The sequence below is a fragment of the Sphaerodactylus townsendi genome, linkage group LG10 (assembly GCF_021028975.2).
Source record: "Sphaerodactylus townsendi isolate TG3544 linkage group LG10, MPM_Stown_v2.3, whole genome shotgun sequence".
NCBI classification, from domain to species: Eukaryota; Metazoa; Chordata; class Lepidosauria; order Squamata; family Sphaerodactylidae; genus Sphaerodactylus; species Sphaerodactylus townsendi.
The window spans coordinates 19,868,806-19,892,308 of record NC_059434.1 but is presented as its reverse complement, the minus strand read 5'-3'; the positions used below and the strand labels follow the sequence as shown (position 1 = coordinate 19,892,308).

Here is a 23,503-nt window from a genome sequence, read left to right as displayed (position 1 = left end):
GGGTGTGTGGGGGTGACTCAGTGCATGCCCACAGGGAGGGCTCTGAGTGCCACCTCTGGCACCCGTGCCATAGGTTCGCCACCACTGGCCTATGGTGAGGCTACAGCTCAAGAAATAATCCCTTGATTCATCTATCACCCAATCTCTAGTGTTCCAGTCCTTGAAACAGTTTTCTGTACTGCAGGTAGGCCAAGCCAGGCCAGGTCACCTCTAGAGTAGCAACCTCAGGCCTGGATTGTGTGACTTGAGAGTATAGACTGGAGCCACAGTCAAGAAGCTGCAGCACAAGACATAGACCGATTGATCCAACAAGACGGCCTCCCCAAGCCTCAGCCTCAATAGGCTGGCTGGTAATTTGGCTCAGCTGCATTGCTAGCCAATGTTGAGGCTCCTGCAGCTGTATTATGTTTTGGCCAAGTTCCTGAAGATAAGTATTGCTCTCACTACACACCTCTAGGATGAGTTTGGGCACAGCTGATCTGGTACTTTACCTCCTTAGGACCACCTCAGTCTAGCCCAGTGGTTCTCCTAATGCCGCGACCCTTTAATACAGATGCTCATGTTTTGGTGACCCCCAACGCTAACATTTATCCATTTTACAGATGGAGAACACTGATGCAGAGTCTTAGGTGACCCCTGTGAAAGGGTTGTTCGACCCCCAAAGGGGTTGCGACCCACAGGTTGAGAACCGCTGCTCTAGCCCATCTGCTACTGCCACTCTTGCAGAATGGAAATAAGTCTCAGGGGTTATGGGCCCAGATTCAAGACCTGCTGAGTGGAAGCTTGGTGGTTATCTCAGGACCCTCTGTGAGGATTCACTTGCAGGCTACTAGCACTTTGTCTACTGGCACTTCTAACGTGTTAGGCCCTCTCTGATCCTCCTCAGCCAATGGCAGCTTTGGCTCCTTTGGCTCTTCTCTAAGGACTTTGAGTCAGAGTGGCTGAGCTGTTTACAGAGAGGCATAATACTCTGTCAAGAAAACAACATTTGGTCTCCTGTAGTCATGTCACCTGGTTCCTTCTGGAGGCGGGTCCCTGTGGGACTGACCCCCTGTCTGACCTTTTGCCTGTGCTGGGAATTCAACCCCTGTTGTTGGGGAACAGATTGAAACCTAAATCCCTGAAGACAAGGATGTAGGTAAGGGAGGTGGGGTTTTCTTGGGTTCAACCCCCCCCCATTACATGTCTGAAGTTCTGCCCCCCGTTTGTGGTTTTTTAAATATTTTTAAGTATTTTTTGGTTTGTGGCCTGTAGGGGGTGATGTTTTAGGCTAGCAGCACCAAAATTTCAGGGATTTGTTGAGAGACACTCCTGATGATACCACCCAGGTTTGATTTAAGGGGGTCCAAAGTTATGGACTCCCAAAGGGTGTGACCCATCCCCCATTGTTTCCACATGGGACTGCACTGAAGACATCACAATGAGCAGTAATTAAGATGTAGAATTCACTGCCAGAGCATGGTAAGATCACTACAGGCATAGATAGCTGTAAAAGGAGATTAGACAGTTCATAAAGCACTTGTTTATCAGTCACTACTAGCCATGGTGACTAAAGGGAACCTTCACATGCAAAGGCAACAAACCTCTGTATACCAGTGCCAAGAGAAAACATATGTTATTGGCCCTCCAAAATAGCTGGGTTGCTATTGTGTGCAACAAGATGCTGGACTAGATGGACCACTGGTCTAATTTAGAGGGCCTTTCTTATTGGTTGTTGTGGGTTTTCTGGACTGTGGAGCCGTGGTCTGGTAGATCTTGTTCCTAACGTTTCACCTGCATCTGTGGCTGGCATCTTCAGAGGTGTATCACCTTCAACAATACAGCCTTTCCTATGTTTGTATCTACACAGTTTGCCAGACCTAGTTCAAAATGTAGATTGTGACCTTCAGTGACCCAACCAGATTGGGTCTTTACAGCATCATGGATCACCTTTTGTGGGTTCCCCCTGTTATATCAAACTCACCTTTTGTTATACCATGTGGGTTCCCTCTGTTATATTAAACTCACCAGGAACTGATTATCAGATATCTTTCTCTGGATGTACAACTGGTGGCCACAAGAGACAGAAGGGATCCTCTTGATAACTTCACCATAATTTTGGAGTGCCCTCCCAGGAGAGGTCCGTGTTGCCCTATCCTTGTTGACATTCTTTGGACTGCTGAAGATGATCCTCTTTATGAGTGTATGTTTATATTTTTGTTTAAGATGTGAAGATGATGATTTGCTGGACTTTTAAATGTTTTTATGATGCTGCTGTTTTGGTTCTATATTTGATGAGGGAAGCAGAGACTGTTTTTCTGGCTGGCCACTGATTTTTATATCATCGCTGTATTTTAGTGTTTAACTTATTGTAAATTATCACGGAGATTTGTGTTAGGATGGAAGAGCAGGACTTTTAATAAACTACACCTCACGCACTTCAAATCTGCAGCTTCATTGGGCCATTGATAATGTTCGGGGACAAAAAGCAATTTTATGAGCGATGAAAGGGTAGATTGTTTTTCTGCATTCCAAACACCCTGAAAGGGCTCAGTGCTGCAGCTAAATAGCAACATGGTTAGCAAAACAGCCCAAAATAAGGGCTAAACTTCTGGAAAGTATGGGCACTTTCGCACATGCAGAATAATCCACTTCCAATGCACTTTCACAATCGTTTGCAAGTGGATTTTGCTGTTTCGCACAGTAAAATCCAGCTGCAAAGTGCATTGAAAGTGGGTTGAAAGTGCATTATTCTGCATGCACGAAAGTGCCCTACGTCTATACAGATGCATTGGAACAGCAGGTTTGCCACGTTTTAACAATCCTGGTAGAAAGGGCTGGTTAAAGCAGGTTAATGTGCCTTTGTCATTTAAACTGCAGCAAATGACCTGAAGAGAGAGTGCTTTGAAGTGGGAAGAGGTCATCCTAATTCATGGCAGGGATTACAAGTCGTTGTGGAGTCAGGCCAACACAGGATTTCCCCAGTGTCCAAGATGAAGCAGCACACCCGGTTTCTGGAGTCCAGCCTTCTTTTGTGTTATTGAAACCTTCAGTCCTATACGGATTTGTACATCTCAACGCTGACAGAACCAACAGCAACCAATGACATGCCCTTCTTCTTTGCTACGTCTTCACATTGTTATCCCAGCTATGGCTAATGTGTTTCTCCTATTTCCCTGCAAACAGAATGGCCTCCTTGCCTAATTTAATCTTCTCTCCTTTTGTCACAGGCAGATGTCACTTTTACATCTGTGCCTCCCTTCAAACGCTCCCTTTTCCTCCAACCCAGCAGCTGTTCCTGCGATTTAGAAAACTCTGACAAAAAAAATATATGTAATGTTGTGATCCCTCTGCTGGAAGGAGCTCATGATATGTCAGTCACACTCCCGTCATCCTTGGCCTTTCCTTCAAGCAGAAGTGACTATAAAACTTACGTACAGGTCGTCCTTCTCTACTCCACTGCCTTGTGTGGGGGTCTCTTGTAAGCTCATGTTGTAAATACAATTCAGTGTAAAAGTGGCACACTGTCAGGTTGAGAGGAAAGACACCCGCAGATGTGGTAAACAAAGCACTAACTCCCAAAGAGCTGAGGAGTCTGTGCATTGCAAGAAACATGTCCCTGCAGCCCAATACAACTCCTATTCTCTAATTGACAGTGACACCTACCCAGCATTGTGACTTCCCCTCTGTGAATTTCCCCACTCATTGCCAGCAGCTTCCAGCAATTATGGGGAAACAAAATGGAATGATATCAGGAAACAGTTGGACGGTGGGGCGGGTTGCTAGGGCTGTGGTTTTTAGCACTGGGATTCAACTTTTCACAATGTACAGTTGCTTCTAACCAAGAGGTTGCCATTGGCTGTAGATCACCACTACAGGCCAAATGTCAGAAACATCAAACGTATGAACACAAGGAGTTCTGAATCATAGAGTTTTCAGTCCACCAATTATCTGTCTTTTCACCAAATATAAATATATTTGCATTATCACTGAAACTTCAGTTTAGCTTTATTTTTGACAAGTTAAAATGCAAAGTTAACTTTCAGGGTTTTTTTTTAAAAAAAAATGCTCGTTGGTAGAAAGTCCATCTTTAATATTTTCATCTTATTCTTCAACCCATCAGAATAAAAGTAGCTTCAAAAATTAAACAAACATGTCTTTAACCTGCAATTCCATTGACTGAAATCCCTTACCAATTCATCAACAAAAGGTTCAATTGCTTAATCAACTACTGCATCCAATTATAATGTACAGTGCTGACAAACATGCGCTAAAGTCCAAACCAAACCACAATATATACGTTTAGAACAATCCAGCCATATTTAAACAGTTTAAAGTCCTATTACTTTCAGTACATAAGATTAACAGCAAGTACTGGAATCTCTCCAACAGAATCCAACAACACTAGAAACTGCTTAATTTCCAGAGGATTATACTTTGTGCAGTTTATATGCAGAATAAACACATGAACAGGTACAATTCCCAACAGGATAAGAATGCATAATACACTATCATATGAATTTACTTCTCACATAAGTGTGCTTGAGCTATCACATGCTTCTCTGGTCAAGAAATGTTTTGGTGAATGGTCAGCGTTGCCTCACAGTGTTGGTCCAAGAATGCATTGTTTTCAAAATTAGATGCCAAAGACATTCCTTTGACACTACTCTTGGCTTCACTCACCAGTGCTAAACAGATGTAATCGTTAAGTATTATTGGGACAAAGTTTGCTTAAAACATCTATAATTTTACCACAATCAAGCACTGGCTTCCTCTTAATGACCTTTCTCACTATATAAGATAACTTTCCTTTGTGAGAACATTCCTGTTTCCTTCCGACTGGACTGTCACATAAGCAAACTGATTCAAAAGCAGATTAGAAAATGAAACAATAGGGAAAAAGGAGAGTTTGTTCAATTTCATGTACTTGGAAGTTACTCCATGCTGATACTGAGAGAAACTGCCAGCTCACTCTCTCTGGTTCCATGAAGGCAAATGCAGTTTGTTAAAAAAAAACCCAAAATAAATTAGGAAGGGGATGCCTAAGCTCAAAGGGAAAGATTCATACAAAACTCATGTCCACTGAGGAAATAGCTCTTATCTATTTGTTGTGCGGGTTGTTCGTCATTCAAAAGATTGAGTTTAATCGCGACCATATTTGATATTTGATATGAATTAAGACGTATATCAGCTGTGTGAATATATTCTTTAAAAAATCATAAACAGAAGAAAACGTAGAGCTCTCCTTGAGCCTAAACGGCAATTTCCAAGCTGATCCGTCACTGCGGTCATCTCTAGGGGGAATCATTAAGCAGTCTCTGGCAAATAAAGCAATCAAAAAGAAAGCTCCTCTGAAATTCTCGCTGGTGTTTAATATTTTATTCATTCCCATGTTGCTGTGTGTTTCGCCTGCGGAAAAAAACAGCTTCGTAAAAGTGAGACATGACGGGCCTGACAACCATTTTGCCATGAATCGCGACTCCAGCACAAAGGCATTTTGTTTGCTGTTTTGTTTCCCTGACTTCTAACATTCTTTCTGACTTGAAGAGTTTGAGGGGTGGAGGGAGGGGAGATTTTCCTTGAAGAATAGAAAAGTTTTCTTTAAACTTTCAGTCTTCTTGCATCATAGTCTTTTATAGGATGTACACACCACACATCCCCCCTCTTTGGTTCTTCTCTCTTGAGCTTCCAATGGTTTCCTGAAGGGGGAAAAAAACCCATTACTTTCCTTGTTATTTGTAGGAAGAAGAAGAAAAACATGACAAACATATCTCTCCCTCTGCATCCTGTATTAATAAACAGCAGGGCAACAAACTGTATTTCTGGTTGGCTGGATCTGAATTTGTGATATACAGACAAAAGCCATCTTTTTAGGAGGGGAAGAAGGAGAGGGCTGTGGTGACTCTTAATTCCATTTGTGCCGCTTTAGTTCCTTCCCCTCCACACTTTATTTTGATTTGATTATTTCAAATAGATGGGATCTCTCTTCCCCCTTCCAGACGCGTGGTGGAAGGCCGCTGAAGCAGTTGGCCTATAGTCGCAATAATCAAATTACCCATTTGTTACAACTTTTAGGGAGAGCAGCTCGCGTGTAAAAAGAACAACCTCAGACAAAAAAACCAGGGGGCCCCGGAGTTGATCAGACTCAGAGAGGCGGGGAAGGGAGGGAAACAGCAGGTCTTTCATCTTTAGAGACAAATTTGAAAAAAAGAGAAAGGGGTCCACAAAAGATTTTTTTACACTAAAACGAATGAATAAATAACTGCGAAAACGGAGAGGAGATAATCAACTCAAGGGCTGTGTGAAGTGAAAGGAATGGGTAGATGACAAGGCTGGTGGGGTCACTGGGACCGTGAATGCAGCCGAAAAGGTACCAAGCTGGAGGAGGGATAACCGAGACACAGCAGACCCCATATGTAAGGGACAAAGAAAATGGATGTGTAGGTGCTGGGAGAAAATGAACACCGAGACTGTTTTGTGGTCTTTTGGGGGGTGCCTCAGCTGTGGCCTGTTAGGGCAAGGAAGGCAATTTCTTCTCACCCCCAAAACAAAACAACAACTAAAGCACCTTTTCAGAAAAAGGGTTTTGTCAAGGGGTAGCTTTTAACGGTTTGTTTCTGTTTTAGTGAAAATCTTTATTCTGCTTGTGTTTTTAATTGTAAGCTGCCTCTGGCAGGACTCTGAAGAGACCACATAGAAACATTCAAAATAAATAAATACTAATTGGTACATTTTTATCCTACCTTTGCTCCAAAGAGCTCAGGGTACCTTACATCATCCCAGAGACAGAGCAAGAGAAAACAGTGCCCGGTGTCCCTGCCGCAGCACTGCCTACCCCTGCCCCCTCCATGGGCCAGCCACGGCTCCACCCAGGGTGTTGCGCCCCCTCTGTCCCACAGGCGCTATGCCACTGCATCATCCTCCCCTCCTCCATTTCATCCTGACAACAACCCTGTGAAGAAGGTTAGTCTGAGAGACAGTGGTGGGCTCAAGGCCATGGGAACAACAGTTAGAACATTCTGGAAGGTTCCAAGTCAAATGTTCTTCCATGATGAGGGCAGCTGGTTCCCCTTTTGAGGTCTTCTGAATGAAGCCCTCCTGCTCTGAGGAGGAAGAGTAAGGCCAGGGTGGTTCTTTGTAGTGAGCAATGATCCAGTCGGTGCAAGAAACTCACTGGCAGGCACCATGGAAGTAAAATTATCTGATCTCATCACTTCATTACTTCTTATTCTTAAATATTGCCCTTTTTATGTATGTGCGTACAGGCGTGCTGTCAAGTCACATCTGACTTATGGTGACCACATAGGGTTTTCAAGGTGGATATTCAGAGGTGGTTTGCCATTGCCTGCCTCCATGTGAGCTGAGAGAGTTCAGAGAGAACTGTACCTGGCCCAAGCAAGCTTCCTGTGGCAGAGAAGGAAACCTGTATGCATTTTTCATACAGAACCATTATTTACACTTCTTATACCCATCTGACAAACTTCATATCAGGGTTTGAAGTTGCTTCATCGTAGGTTATGCTACTTCAGATCTGCCCCAGATTTAAAATAGAATATAAGATGGGGGAGGGGAATCTGTTTTACAAAAGCTGAACAGCTTTGCACACTGAAAAAGATGGAGGTGGAAGGCCACTGACATTTCAAACACTACACTACAACCAAGAACACCTGAAAATAGAAAGGGGTTTTTTTTTATAAACACACAGCTCAGCCTTGTTTTGCAAAGGGAACACAAGAGGCTTTTTTTGAAAAGATAATTAAAATCCGTTAGCAGCCAGGAGCCAAAATGGCTGTATCTGAAATGACACAAAAAATCCATTAGCGACCAGCAGTTAAAACAGGACTACAAAGGTGGTTTGAAAGGAACTCTGGTTGTGATCAGGATTCTGCAGTATGTGACTTTTCCTGCCAAATGCCAATACATTTGTTTCTGCTGCCCGTCTAGAACTGCAACAGAGAATTTGTTATCAAACACCTGGCGAGTTAGACTGCATTTCTCTTGGTTGGGCCCCCGTGAAGTAGCGCTATTACACTCATGCCATGAGACAAGAGCTCAGAAGAGGGCAGCCTCGGATGATGACAGTCATTGAACGATGTTGCAGTGAGCAAGGGGGGGGGGGGTTGCCTCAGGAACAGCTCCTGCATCGGAAGCCAGGCAGTCTGCTCCAGAGAGCCAACGTGCACTAGTGGTTAAAACCTCAAGTGGAATCTGGCAGACCTGGGTTCGGATCTCTACTATGTGCTGTGAAGTTCTCTCGGGGACCTTGCACAAGACACGTCCTCGGCCTAAGGTGCCTCGCAAGGACATGGTTGTGAGGATAAAATGGAGGAAGGGCAGATAAAAATGTACTAGAAGAAGAAGAAGAAGAAGGAGGAGGAGGAGGAGGAGGAGTTTGGATTTATATCCCCCTTTCTCTCCTGCAGGAGACTCAAAGGGACTTACAATCTCCTTGCCCTTCCCCCCTCACAACAAACACCCTGTGAGGTGGGTGGGGCTGAGAGAGCTCGAGAAGCTGTGATTAGCCCAAGGTCACCCAGCTGGCATGTGTGGGAGTGCACAGGCTAATCTGAATTCCCCAGATAAGCCTCCACAGCTAAGGCGGCAGAGCTGGGAATCAAACCCGGTTCCTCCAGATTAGATACACGAGCTCTTAACCTCCTACGCCACTGCTGCTCCTAGAACTAGATCACAGGTGTCAAACTTGCAGCCCCCCAGGTGTTATGGACTACAGTTCCCATCATCCCCTGCCAGTAGTCCATAACATCTGGAGGGCTGCAAGTTTGACACCTATGAACTAGACAGACACTTGCACAGCTATCTCAAGCATTTCTGGCCATGTAATTTCCATGGTTTCAGAGAAAGGGAATATGTAACTGGATTTTAGTCCCCAACAGTTTCTATTCCATCACATGTACCCTTATCACATTTTTCACTGTTATATGCAGTCTGTGGACTAACATTTTGATGAATCCAGTTTTTAAAAAGCAAACTCAACATTCAACATCCAGCTATATTTATTTGACCAAGTACCAACAACAGGCTTTACCACTAAGGCAGAGCCTTAGTGAAGGGGAACTGTGCCTGTGCCCCCTGCCAAGCCCACGCCCTGCCCCAGAACGCCTGCACCCCCATCATACCCCTGCGCTAGCATGCACCAGGGCAAGATGCTCCCCTGTCCCTTGGGTGCTACGCCACTGTTCTCTGGACCAGCAGTCCCCAATACTATTGCACTTATGGGCATTTTGGGGATTTTGAGAATGGGGAGCAGGCACCACCACAAAATGGCTGCCACAGTGTTCTGAAGTCCAGTCCCAAAGTCTTGGGAGGCTGCACCCCAAGCATCCTCCCCCCGGACCAATGATTTATTTATTTATATCAAGCCTTTCTTCCCAGTGGGAGCTCTCCTGCAAGGTAAGCTAAGTGTGTGTAACTGGTTCAAGGTCACCCAGTGAGCTTTCTTAGCAGTGGGGATTCGAACCTGGGTTTCCCAGATCCCAGCCCCCCACACTTTAACCACTACACCACACTAGTTCTCTATGCTGCTGGAAACAGTTTCCTGCAGACAAAATTATGATACCACCTGGGTTCTTCTAAAAAGATTTCTGCTGCGCTGAGATTGGAGAAGACATGTTTTGTCAAAGAAGAAGAAGAGTTGGATTTATATCCCCCTTTCTCTCCTATAGGAGACTCAAAGGGGCTTACAAACTCCTCCCCCCCCTTTACAAACACCCTGTGAGGTAGGTGGGGCTGAAGAACAGTGACTAGCCCAAGGTCCCCCAGCTGGCGTCTGTGGGAATGCACAGGCTAATCTGAATTCCCCAGATAAGCCTCCTCCACAGGTCAGGTGCCAGAGCGGGGAATCAAACCTAGTTCCTCCAGATTAGAGTACACCTGCTCTTAACCACCACACCACTGCTGCTCTTAGTAGCACGTGAATGCAGGAAAACCTGGCTTCAGCCATGTCAAAGAAAGCAGAAAACCTATAATTTTGGTCCATCAGCTTTAGAATTCTCTCTGATCTTCAGGATGAATGTAGATTTGTCCTTCAGTCTCTTGTATGCACCTGGACTTCAATGCTGATAGGAGACTTTAGGTCACAGGAATAGCTCGCGCTCCTTAAGTCTCTCTTCAAAATGCTGGTGGGGTTGGGGGCTCTGAAACAAGACCTGACTACCAGTCAGGCATACGCATTTTGCCTCTGAGTCAGATGCCCAGCTTCAGTCAAACGCCACATGATTCCCCCAACGTGTGCTATAACATCAAATAGAATCAAGAAAGAATTAATAATTTTGGAGTCTCCACAGACATGTCTGTTCGGCTTTGATAACAAGGTCGCTTGACTCTGTTGGAAGTGAAGGACTTTGTTACGCTGTTTCCTGCCTCAACCTACAGAGGGGTTTTTTTTTACTAGAGAGCTAGTGGCTAGATAGGGACCTAGGGATTTGACACCTTTACTCTATCATGCTGGTTCTATCCCTTTGATGTTAGACTGATACTCTCAGGGACTTCCTTCCTTCCGGCTTCTTCCTCGACCCCTTCTCACACACTTCTTCCTGCCATGCCTAGAGAGAGGATGGATGCTCCTCGCATCCATCTCCATCCAGCTAGATTAAGATAGCATAGTGACTCTATCTACCTACCTTTCTATCTAGAATGGAGTTCACTAATAAATACTCTTTTTATTAGATAAGAAACTATAACTGACTCCGACTTTCTTTTGTGTAAGCTTGCCGCACATTGGGACTCATCACGCACACGCACGCACACGAGGTAAGGCTTCTGCTGTGTTCTAGCCACCCGTGCCGCTCTGCTAACTACGATAAAGAGATAATCTCCAACTACCAGGAGCTCTTATCCCAACAGACTCAACACGCTTTTCCTCCACTCTGCACAGTGTGTGATGTGAAAACCAGCAATACTTTAATGAATGTTTTTTTTACCTCATAAAACTAATTTTGATGGGTTTCCTGAATTCCTGGAGGACGGGGGTGGGGGTGGGGTGGGGACAGGATGACTGAAGAGATAACAAAGGTAGTTGAGACTATATATACAGTCATAAGTAAGTCTGAATAGAATTGGCCTTATGCTGCTTCTCAGGAGTAACTATCATACTAGGAGCCTACCAACCACACATACTCCCAATATGTGCACCTACCACGTTGTGTTAACAGGGAAAATGCACATTTACCATACACCTACAGTCCAGTACATGTGAACTGATGACTGGATTAATCAGGGTTCATTTTCAAGCACACCAAGGCTGTACGTGAATGGTAACTATGTGCATTGCTGTCTGTTCACAAAATATGGTGACTGTCTGAATCTCAGACTGGACTCCTGTCACACGCAGGTGGTATACTCTGTCTCTGAAAAAGATGTTAGTACGGTCAGTTGAGGTGCTGTGGTCCAGAAAAGTGTATGCTTTCACATTAGAATATAGTCCCAAATGAATATTAGAATTATCATTCATTTTTATGCGCTGCCTTTGTCAAAACCATTATTTTGTGCATTATTGAACATGGTAAGTTGATACAAGAGCATTTACAGTTCACTGAATGACTATCACCAGAAGTGGGATCCAGCAGGTTCTCACAGGTTCCCGAGAGTAGGTTACTAATTATTTGTGTGTGCTGAGAGGGGGTGACTAATTGGTGATTTTGCCACGTGATTTTGGCCTTAGTTACGCCCCTCCTCTCAGCAGTAGCGCGCAGAACTTGAAGCAGTCTAGCAGGAGGTGCACTGGCATGCGTGGCAGCCTGCGCCTGTGTGCATTCGTTTCCTGCCCAAGGACCGGCGCAGTGGCTGCGTCCTTGCCACAGCCCCGCCCAGCAATGCCATGCCCCCGGAATGCCTGGCCACGCCCCCTTGTGCCCCACCCAGCCCCATTGGCGCTACGCTACAGTTTGAATCCCACCACCATGGGAACCTGTTACTAAAATGTTTGGATTCCACCACTGACTATCACCAGTACTTGGTGACAGGGGTGGGGGTGGGGGTGGGGAGCAGGGCTCGATAGGCACTAGGAACCAGGTGGAGCATTCTGCAACAAAAAACGGTCCAGGGTGTCAACTTCTGTGGTAGAAAAATATACAACCCTATTAACATCTTTTTCTGCAACAGGCTATAATAGCTTCTGGTTTGCATGATTATAACTGCTGGAAAGGACTTAAGTTTCCATTATGTGATCACTACTTAGGGACCTGCCGCTGAATCTGACTTGAGTCTCCATGGCCCTTTCCACACAGACACTTTAAACTGGGAGGGGGGGGAAGAGAAAATGTTTTCTCCAAGGAGTTCTGCATTGCTTTTCTCCCAAAATGTTTTATTTGCAGTCTTAAATTTTTAAAAAATGAATTATCTTTTCTGGTGATTCTTTTGGCTGAAATGTTTTCAACAAGGCTTTATTTGTGGGCTGTCCCTTTAAGAAGCCATTTTGTGAGCTCTCTCCCTTGCCTTGCCTTGCCCTGATTTTGGAGCATTTTTGAGATTTTGGAGGGTTTAATCTTCACAGCATCTACCGAAGGTTCAGGGAATTGCAGCAGCATGAGGCGAAGCACAGAAGAACCTATTTGTGGGGGGGGGGGGGGGGGGGGGGACAAGCAGAAAATGGTGGCCAGAAATTGTTTCAAGGGGGTGGGCTCGAACAAAAGGGAAGGGACTGAAAATGTTTTACAAATGTTTTAGATTTGTGTGGAAAGGACCCATGTGACAAGTGAAGGAAATAAATAAATGTCAGAGCTGAGCATCTGTGTTGGAAGGGATCAAAAAGCCCTGTTTTGGTTTTGCGAATATGGATGAAGGTATATTGACCAATCATCATAAGACCAAACAGGAGGAGTGAAAGAACCCGTTAAGATGAGGAATAAGTTACTGCTTGGATGGGTGGGGGGATTTGAATACTCCTTCTAGATCACTGAAATGCATTTGAATCTTTCTCCCGATGTCCATTGATTCAGTGCTGGCCAAACCCTACTCCACCACCCCGTTGCACCCCAGAAAAATGATGAACAGCCCCTCTAAATTCAACCCTAGGAATACCACCCTGCATCCTGGCCAAATTAGGAATGAGATGTTTCTGGGAGTTCCTAAATTCTCACAGGCCCTTTCCACAGACCCCACTTTCAATGCACTTTGCAGCTGGATTTTACTGTGCGGAATAGTGAAATCCACTTGCAAACAATTGGAGGAAGTGGATTGAAAGTGCATTATTCTGCATGGGCGGAAGGAGCCAAAGCATATCAGATTCATTTTTTCCCACCTGCAAAATATCCAAACCAAGAAATAGGGCAAAGCTGAGAAAAAGACCAGAGGTCGTAATTTTCCACGGGTGAGGAGAAGCAGCTCTGTGACTTGTCTGGCCTGCCTGGCAACCATACAGAAGAAACCCGATTGGGAAGACTCCTCCTGAGAGGTGCCTACTACAAGTGGGGGCTGGAGGCCTTCAGGAATGACAAATGACCTCGAGGCAACCAGGATCAGGAACTGGCACCGATGGGCCCTCTGGAATCATATCCCTACTGACTTCCGGTTCCTCCCCAAGCTCCAGGGATTTCCCACGGCAAAACTGGCCACCGCTGCTGCCTCCTGTTCCCACGCCGGTTGTGGCCACGGATTGGCATTCATCTGCATGCGCCTCGACCCGGGCAGTTGGCTCCTCCTTGCTGCCCTCTGAATTTGGGGAGCGCACCAGTCAGCAGCCATTGGCCACCCCGAAAGCCGCACCCAGTCCCGTGATCCCGGGGCGATCTGCGCGCCTTCATTGGGGAGGTCACTAGGAGGGGACCCGACCCGGCCCCACGCAAGGGTTGGTCGAAAGCGCCTCGCCCGCGCACATTGCGGGGAACTCGATGCAAGGCTGCGATGCAACGTAGAGGGAGAGGGGCGCTTGGATACTGTGACCCCCCTCCCCACCAGACCGCTGGGGCTCACCCCCCCCCCCCGCAGAGCCCCTGCAGCGTTGCCACGATTCAGCCGCCGTTGCGCGTCTTTGGCGCGCGTGGAAAGGCCAACAGCGACGGCTGCCAGCCGCTCTCTCTCACCGCGGCCTCCCGGAAAGACGGCGCCAGCTCGTTACTGCCGTTGCCAACTTGCTACGGGAGACAGAAACGGGAGCGGGGGAGGGGGTGCTAAGGAATGTAATAATAAAGCTCCTTCGCCCGCACCTTGAGAGGACCCAAACTCCGGGAGGAGGGGCGGGCTGGCTTAGTTAGGGCAGCCAGGGCGGGGGGGGGGGATCTTTGCTGGGGGGTTTTGGGGGGGGGGGAGCGGCGGGGTTGCCTTCTCCAGAAATTGCAGTTCTCGTCGTATTCGGCCCCAGCCTGTTGCAAAATGCGGAGAAAGAAAGGAAACGGACAGGAATGTGGCGCCTCCTTTGGCGTGCCAGGCGCGGACGGCGGGGAAAGAAGGGACCAAGAGGCCCAAATAACGCACACGGGTCTCTTCTTCTCCCCTCCCCCCCCAAAAAAACTTTCTTCCTAGGCGTCCCCCATCAGCCTGAAAAGCCGGGGCCAAATCGGATCAGGGGAAATCGTCACCCAGCCCCATTCTGCAGCAAACGGGCACTCGACGGCATCCTTATTTCATCCAAAAAAACAGAGATTTAATTTTTTTTTTTACTAGCTCGGGATTCACTCTGATTTTGGAGTCTAAACCATTCGCCGTTTACTAAAGATTCACGGGGTGGAGCAGAATATATAATAATAATAATTAATAATTAATAATAATTAATAATAATTAATAATAATAATAATACTCGTCGGGTGTCGATTGAAAATCTTGAACAGCACTTAAAAACAATTGGCGCTGACAAAATCACCATATGTCAGCTGCAAAAGGCCACCCTACTCGGCTCTGCACGCATTATTCGTGGATACATCACACAGTCCTAGATGCTTGGGAAGTGTCCGACGTGTGATGTAATACAAAATCCAGCATATTGATCTTGCTTGCTGTGTGTAACTGTTTTGTATCAATAATAATAATAATAATAATAATAATATAATAATAATAATAATTACTACTACTGCTACTACGAATATATGTATTATTTACCATTATAATTAATAATTGTCATTAATAACATAACTTAATAATGATTATAATTGGTATAACTATTATAAGTAACAATATATAATAATATAATTTGAAATTATCATCAATAATATAACTTAATAATGATTATAATTGGTATAACTATTATAAGTAACAATATATAATAATATAATTTAAAATTATCATTAATAACAAAACTTAATAATTATTATAATTGGTATAACTATTATAAGTAACAATATATAATAATATAATTTGAAATTATCATTAATAATATAACTTAATCGGGGATAGGGCGGTATAAACGTCTAAATAACGAATAAATGAATGAATGAATGAATGAATGAATGAATGAATGAATGAATGAATGAATGAATGAATGAATGAATGAATGAATGAATGATAATTAATAATAATGCAGGAAAGCGGGGTGCGCTTGGTGAGGGCCCAGGTGCCGCCATGGCACCTCCCCCCCCCCACATCTGGGCATCGAAGTGGCAGAGAAAAATGCATCACCAATCAGAAATAACGCAATTTCTATTTCTCCCTTCCTGGAGGGGAAAAACAACGACTCCGTTGCCAGCCCGTTCAGCAGCAGCCCGCCATCCGTCCGGGGAAGAGTTTTCAGCCAGCTCAAAACTCTCCCTTCGGCCTCCGCCGAAAGGATTCTGTGCTGGATGAAAAGTCTTCCCCGGACGGACGGCGGGCTGCTGTTGAAGGGGCTGGCGATTCATTTGAGGACCTACAGAAGTCTCGAATGGCAAATGAATGGGAGGAGGGGAATAAACTTACATCTGTCTCGACCGGTGTTACCCCCCGCAGAATCAGCAGAAATCCTTCTTGTTCTCGGAGGTGGTGGCATCACCCGCGTCTCGACCCCAAGCCGGAGTCCGCCGGCTGCGCAGCTTTCGAATCCAGATCTTGCTCGCGGGCGCGGTCTTCTCGTCGGGCGTCGATTGAAAAACGGAAGGGAAATTCCTGAAAAAACGGGGGAAAAAATGAAATCAGATTCTGCTGTGGAAAAGGGGAGGGTCAACGAGGCAGAATCCCGCTCCGTCTGGAGGCGCTGAGATGCCCGCCCTGGCCCAGGTGGCGTCCTTTGGAGAAAGCCCCCTCCCCGGCCCATTGCGCCGGGTGCCCGAATCCTGCCAGCCCCCCCCCCTCAGCCCTTGATCCCATTTCACGCTCCTCCGGGGGTCCCTTTGTGGGGAAATTGAGCGTGAAACGCTCTTACACCGCCGCTCCCCCGACGGCGTCGAGGCTGCTCCCCGTCCAGGGCGGAGGGAGAGGGGCGCTGCGTTTCCCCACTGGAGGTGGGGGCGGAAAAAACCCTTTCTCCGCAGGCACACGGGTCTCTTCTTCTCTCCCCCCCCCCACCTTTCTGCCTAGGTATCCCCCATCAGCCTTAAAAGCCGGGGCCAAATCGGATCAGGGAAAAATCGTCACCCGGCCCCATTCTCCTGATTAAATTATAGGGGCAGCCAGGCTGTTGGTGGAGGAAGGGGGGGGGGGGCGCGGACGAGGAACCTCGGGACGTCAATGGTGTGTATTAAATTCTAATTAGAGATGCAGGAATCAGCCAGAGGGAGCTTGGACGGCCCTCTCCCCCCCTCCCCTCCCCTCCCCTCCCCCTCCCCCTCCCCTCTTCCCTTTCTCCCCCCCCCCCCCCAGTCGCCAGCCCAATAGACGGATGAGTTATTGTCATGTAAAAAGCGCCCGCGATCAGACCCACCGCTTCGCTATTGTCCAAGTTGGAAAGAGCCAAGTTTATTATGAGGACGGTATGCTCTAGAGACCTGGGGCGAGCTGCTCGACGGAGCCCTTTTTTCATAAAGCTCGGCTCGGCGGCAAGCGGCGAGGCCACTCTGGCAAGGCGAGCCGAGCGGTGAGCATCTCTCTCTCCTCTCTCTCTCTCCTCTCTCTCTCTCCCTCTCGGCCTGCCTCTGCAGACCCCCCCTCCAGGCCCCCCCATCCCCTCCCTCCAGCAGCCCCGATCCGAGGCTCTCCCGCTGCCCCCCGACGGCCGAGCCGCCGCGAGCCTTTTCAATGTATAAAATGGAATATTCTTACCTCAATTCCTCTGCCTACGAGTCCTGTATGGCCGGCATGGACACGTCCAGCCTGGCCTCGGCGTACGCCGACTTCAGCTCCTGCAGCCAGGCCGGCGGCTTCCAATATAACCCCATCCGGACCACCTTCGGGGCCACGTCGGGGTGCCCGTCGCTCACGCCCGGCTCCTGCAGCCTGGGCACGCTGCGGGACCACCAGAGCAGTCCCTACGCCGCAGGTAAGCCGCAAGAAGGGAGCCCGGGGGCGGCAGGGGGGCGCGGGAGGGACCCCCCCCCCCGACGGCAGCGGCAGCAGCCCAGCCCCAGCGCGCCTCGGCTCGCCTTTGCCACAGGGACGGCGTCGGGCTGGCTTCTTCTGGGTCCCCCCCCCCCGCGAAATTTGCTTACACAAATGAAAGGATTTATCACGTTAGGAGCGATTGCGGGGAAGGGAGAAGAGAAGGAGGGGTGGGGGGGAGAGAAGAGAGAGAAAGAGGGGGGGGGGTGTAATTCACTTACACCGTTACACTATCCGGAGTCACACCCGAAGCCGCCAACAAAATTATCTTAAGCTGCCAAAATGATCGGCATAATTTATTTACTTTGCGAGGGAGACGGAGAAGCCGGGGAAATAATTAAATAAGCCGGAAGGAAAAGCTCATTACTGACACCGGCTTCTTCGCCCTCGTCCTCCTCGGCTCTACTCGCCGTCTGAAGCCACCTCGGTGCAGCAGCAAACCAGGCAGCCGGAGAGGAGGACTGCTGGGCCCCACCGGGACTCGGTTCCTTTTGGAGCAGCTCTCTGGATCGAGCCAGCACCGGACACCTGGCCAAGCCCCGGCAGCACCTGTAGGGACAGCCCGTCGAGGTTCCTGGGGCTTTCCTCCGGCTCCATCCAACGCCACCGCTGGTGGATTTCGGGGCAGCTTTCGAACAAAGTTGCTCCTGGGTTCAAACCCTGGCTGGGTTTGGCCAGGGGAAGGTGGCGTCGAGTGGGGTAATCCGAAGCGGAGTTGCGCCGTCGGGCTTCCACTTGGAGTCGCTCCGCAGCCGCTCCGGCACCCAGCCCGCCGCCCAACTTTTCGCAGCGCCCCCTCCCCTTCTGCCAAACCGCCCCCCCACTTGCAAGCGTGGCGGCTGATCGCAAATTCGAATTTCGCATCCAAATTCGCCCCTCTCCGCCAGCGGCTGCTTCCCAAATGCTGCGGGGGGAGGGGGAGAGGGGGTTTCGCGCCGTCGGTGCGACGAGCCACCCCATTCTGCACGGCATATTCGTAACAAGCCGCAATCGCTATAAACGAACGGGAAAAACGAGATCATTTACAGCGATTGCAACTCGTTCTAAATATGCTGTGCGGAATCACTCGAAAGAGACGGAGGAAAAGTATGGGAGAGAGAGCACCTTTGGAAACCTTCTGAGAACCCCCCTCCCCATAGACCCCCTCCCCAGCGATTGCAGGCCACGAAGTGACTTTTTCGTTTCCGGCTTGTGATGTGCCAATGTGCAGCTGTGGCCCAGTGGTGCCACCATGCATGCGCTCCCCCCCCCCCCCGTGGCTCCTGGTGGCGCGTCGCGGGCGCAAAGGTGCCCCAACTTGCCAGGCATTGCGCCTTAGCCTCCCCGGTGGCGGGGATCCGTGCGCTCTGCGGGGCTCATTGGGGCCCGGACGGGCCCGGACTGCCCGGCTTGGAGTCTCCCGTCTGCCCTTGTCGCTCCCCCCACAGTGCCCTACAAACTCTTCACCGACCACGGCGGCCTGAACGAGAAGAGGAAGCAGAGGCGCATCCGCACCACCTTCACCAGCGCGCAGCTCAAGGAACTGGAGCGCGTCTTCGCCGAGACCCACTACCCGGACATCTACACCCGCGAGGAGCTGGCCCTCAAGATCGACCTCACCGAGGCCCGCGTGCAGGTAGGGACACAAGGGCAGCCCCCCCTTCCCGATCTCCCTGCCCCCCCCAAAAAGGCCCAGAACAGAGGTCCCCCCGTAAGGATTCAGGGGCAGCAGGTGGTCAGTGTTGGGAAGGGAGGCAGAGGGCGGTTTGGGCGCAAAAAGGCCCCTTTCTTGTTCCCGTTTTTGATAGATTAATGGCACCGCTGGCATCTGCCTCTCCAGCTATGGAAGGAGGCACTTGCTAGATCTGTATCGAATAAAGGTTTAAGATTCCAGGTTTCTGGGCAGTCCGCTCCAATTTGGAGACTATGGTGGGTTCCACACTGCATATTTGGAACCAGTTGCAATTGTCATAAATCAGTTGCAACTTGTTCTACATATGCAAGCGCGGAATCACTCAAAGTTTCCCCTCTAGGTCAGATTAGGGTAGTGCAGCCCCTCCGCAGACATAGTTTGGCTCACTTGCTGGAGCCATCTGTTTTGCATTCTTGTTCTCCACATGCGTCGCCTCAGGGGTGGCTGAGGAAGTGAGGTAAAGGGTGTGCAGCCTTGGGGAAAGGGGGGTTGCGGCAGATGAGATGACCTTTGCTTTTTTCCTAGAATTAGGATTCATATATTACTGAATCGAATATTTTGGAGGGCTCGCCTGCAGTTCTCATGCTTTGATTTCTGTTAGCTTTTTAGAACTCCACATCCGAATTCTTAAAATAGGAAGAGCCTGCAATCTTAAGTAACCCATGGGATGATTGATTGTTGTGATCCAGGAATCTACACATCCGTTCCCCTTTGAACAGGATTCTTTGATTTGGATTAACTGCACGAAGCATGGTCGATTAGAATCCTGATCAGCTTGCTTTCTTTTAGCGCTCCAACATCGTCAGAGTTAGAGGCTGCATCAAGAAACAAATAACCATTTCTGCTACAATCCAATGCAGGGTCGTTCCAATCTGAACTCAACTGGGGATTAGACTGGAATAGCTCTGCATACCATCAGTGATTTAATAGTGTGTTGTCCAGGAGCTGGAAAGGAAGCTGTTCTTTTGTACACAGGCTTACAAATACCTTAGCAAACCTTGATGAGACAACAAAGGGCTGAACTCAGAAAGATAACTTTCAGATGCTACTGAATAGCATCAGTTATAGTACCATCCAGAGAATTATCACAGCTGTTTCGGCCTTACAATAAATATGCCACTTAGTGATTGGCAGACATGTAGGAAAAAGCGCTCCAGTTCAGAATAAGCTCAGCCACAAAACCCAGGGAGCCAGATATCCTCACTCTGTCGTGAAACTCACAGGGTGACCTTGGCCAGTTGCGTGCTCTCTCTCTCTCTCTTTCTCTCTCTCTCTCTCTCAACCTACCTCTCAGCTGTGAGGATAAAACGGAGGAGGGGGAAATGATGTAACTTGCTCTGGGTCTCCACTGGGCAGAGTCTAAATATTCACATAATAAAATAAATGAAACACATCTGATACCCTAAGCAGCAGAGTCTAAATATTCAAATAATCATGAATCGCTCCTGATAGTTTCAGAGCAGTCTAAATATTCAAATAATCAAATACGCCTTTATTGGCATCAAAAGTACAATCCGGTATAATCGTTAAAAGGAGTCACGGTTGTTTAACATTAAAAAGTCGTGTAAAACATAGAAGAAACATTATAAAATGCATATGTTATAATTTAATGGTATTTAAAATTGACACTTGTTCCAAACAAGGCGAAGGTTTATAGCGCCCTGTAGGATACTGGCTGCCCTCTCACACAGAACTGCAGAAGGGCTATTAATTAGGATGTCAAAGCTGCAACAGAAGAGTGCTAGAACAGGGGTTGAGGACTTGGACGGAATCTCAGCATAGAATGAGCAGAAAAATAAAATACGTTGTACTGTTTCAATAGTTGCTGAATCACAAGGGCGGAATCTTCCAGAGAGTAGGGCAGATGGCATAGCATTAAAGCGAGGGAGAGCGTAAGCTCTGCCTCGGATTTTGTAAAAGAGAAAGATATTCAGGGATATAGCCTGGTATGTTTGGGATTCCCAAATAAATGACAGCCCTGCAGGATTTACTAATAATGGACTGGTGGTCTTTTTAGTTTATTGTTATCTCTGTGCCTATGAAGAGCAACCGAGGAAGCCCTTCAACAGGATAAGTCACCTGTGTCCTCCACATCTGTATTAAGAGAAATCTTCGCAGCTGTCTTCTTAAAAGCATATCCCAGATACAATTTCACATCTAGAGATCCAAAGGGGTCGTTGGATTAAGCTGTTGTGGCAAAAATAAACAGGAGTGTGCAGCACTTCGGAAGATCTATGCAATTTTATTTGAATACAAACCAGGCCGACTTCACAGACAATTTAAAGTAGTATTACAAAAGGCCTTTAAAAGTACCCCAAGGCTCCAGTTCTGCATTTTTCGTCCTGTTCTTTTCAGCTGTGTACAAGCACCTGCCCTGATGAATGCTGTTGAATTTGCTGTTTGAGCACGCAGGCGTGATGCGATTTGGAAAATTCTGCTTCTGTTTGCAACGGCTTGAAGCCACTCCTGTTCCATGCTATCTAATGCACAGGATTGTCCTTGAATCCTTGGGCAATTCGGTCGCTTAGGTGTCATCTTCTCTTGAATGTGATGCACAGGCTCGAAATGTGTACTTTCCCCCACATCCTCAGATTTTCTGGCAAAATGAGAATTTAGATTGAAATTCTATTAGCCATGACACAAAATCATCTTGCTGTACCGAAGCTTGCATTGTTGACAAAGTTAGTATTTTCAGGCTTTGGGGTTTTGAGTTCATTATTATTATTATTATTATCATCATCATCATCATCATCATTATTATCATCATCATCATTATTATTATTATTATTATAGATTTCACAGCTGCCAGATCTTTAGCTGGTTGTTGGCCTTCATTACAATTCGCGCCTCACCCATAAGCCTAGGAAGTTGTAATGTATTGGCGTAATATTTGTGTGGATCCCAGCAGGGCTGCCTTCTGAATTTGACAGATGTTAATTTTGTCCATTTGAAGATGTTTCAAGTGCTGCCCTAGTGTTTTTGGGATGGCATCCAGCCTGCCGATTACCACTGGGACAACCTCAGCTGGTTTGTGCCATAGACACTGAAGCTCGATTATTATTATTATTATTATTATTATTATTATTATTATTATTATTATTATTATTATTATTATTATTATTTGCCGCCCCTCCCCCAGAATGGTGACCTCTTTGGTGGCAAAGAAGTGGAATTATGGGCTCCGGTGTCTGGTCCTGTTTTTTGATGGGGGGGGGGGATATTTTCATATGTTCTAAAGGCAGTTCAGCAAAACTAAATCACTTCCTTAGCCACCACGCAGGATATTTATTTTTTACTTTATTATATACTTTGCATTTATATCCCGCCAATCTCCCGAAGGACTCGAGGCGCATTTATGATAAATATTCCCGGACACGTGTGTGTCCTGCAAGATTCTTGCTGTCGGTGCGGGTGTTTTTTTGCAGCGAGCAAACGTTTGAACACGAAATCTGTGTTTCTCCCCGACGTGGCTCAGTGCCAGGGAAGGGTGGCGCTGGGTGCTGTCGGGGGGGGTACCCTCCAGCAGCCCCCCCCCCCAATCATCATCTCTGCGCCTCTCCCCCCTCCCCAGGTCTGGTTCCAGAACCGGCGGGCCAAATTCCGCAAGCAGGAGCGGGCGGCGGCGGCGGCAGCGGCGGCGGCCAAGAACGGCCCGTCGGGCAAGAAAGGCGACCCGTCGCGGGACGACGAGAGCAAGGAGGCCAAGAGCACCGACCCGGACAGCACCGGCGGGCCCGGCCCCAACCCCGGCCCCAACCCGACGCCCGGCTGCGGTGGAGGGCCTAGCCCGGCGGGGGCGCAGGGCGGCGGCGGCGGGGCCGGGCCGGGGCCGGAGGCGGGCAAGGGGGTCCCCCCGGGCGGCTTGGCGGCGGCGCCCGGGCCGGGCTGGGCTCCCGGGCCGGGGCCCATCACCTCCATCCCGGATTCCTTAGGCGGGCCCTTCGCCAGCGTGCTCTCGTCGCTGCAGAGACCCAACGGCACCAAAGGCACCTTGGTCAAGAGCGGCATGTTTTGAACCCGGGGCCCGGGGCGCCCCAGCGCGGACTCGCCTGGCAACGCCCGGGCGCGGCGGCGGGCGGCTTTCTCTCGCTCGGCCTCCCCTGCTGCAGGGAGGCGCCCCGCTGCCCTCCGAAGGACTGGTTGACGCGCGTGGCCCTCCGGGGTCTGTGTCCAGACGTACACGTGTCTGCCCCTCACCCACCCACCCCCTGCGCCTGGCTCAGCTATCACTTGCGCCCAGCACAGCCTGCCTGCGCCTTGGCTCTCCTCCCGCCCCGTTGCAGGCAAGGACCGCGAGGAAACTGCCCCCCCCCCCGCCCCTGTTTTTGTCGGTGCTGCTGCTGCAATGTGGTTTTTGTCTCCCCTCCTCTTCCCCCCCCCCCCATTCCCAGGTTGTCCCTGAAGGCCGATTTTCATGGACAGTGGCGCCCCCTCCCCACCTTCACATCTCCAAGC

The 23,503-nt window shown here is 48.4% G+C and overlaps 1 protein-coding gene and 1 long non-coding RNA gene across 3 annotated transcripts; one reads left to right on the top strand and one right to left on the bottom strand.

Annotated features, from left to right (window-relative positions):
• Positions 1-4,042: 4,042 nt before the first annotated feature.
• On the bottom strand, positions 4,043-17,336 carry LOC125440381. Of its 2 annotated transcripts, none has more exons than XR_007245684.1 (3): positions 17,101-17,336; positions 15,823-16,008; positions 4,043-5,678 (listed from the first exon to the last, which is right to left on the bottom strand). It is a non-coding gene; the product is annotated as an uncharacterized LOC125440381 (long non-coding RNA). The 2 variants fall into 2 exon arrangements; XR_007245683.1 differs by lacking the exon at positions 17,101-17,336 and adding an exon at positions 16,265-16,402.
• On the top strand, positions 16,764-23,183 carry PHOX2B (paired like homeobox 2B). The gene is made up of 3 exons (XM_048510180.1): positions 16,764-17,317; positions 18,804-18,991; positions 22,620-23,183. Exons 1-3 carry the CDS (start codon positions 17,077-17,079, stop codon positions 23,061-23,063), a joined length of 873 nt encoding a protein of 290 aa, XP_048366137.1. The 5' UTR covers positions 16,764-17,076; the 3' UTR covers positions 23,064-23,183.
• Positions 23,184-23,503: the final 320 nt, after the last annotated feature.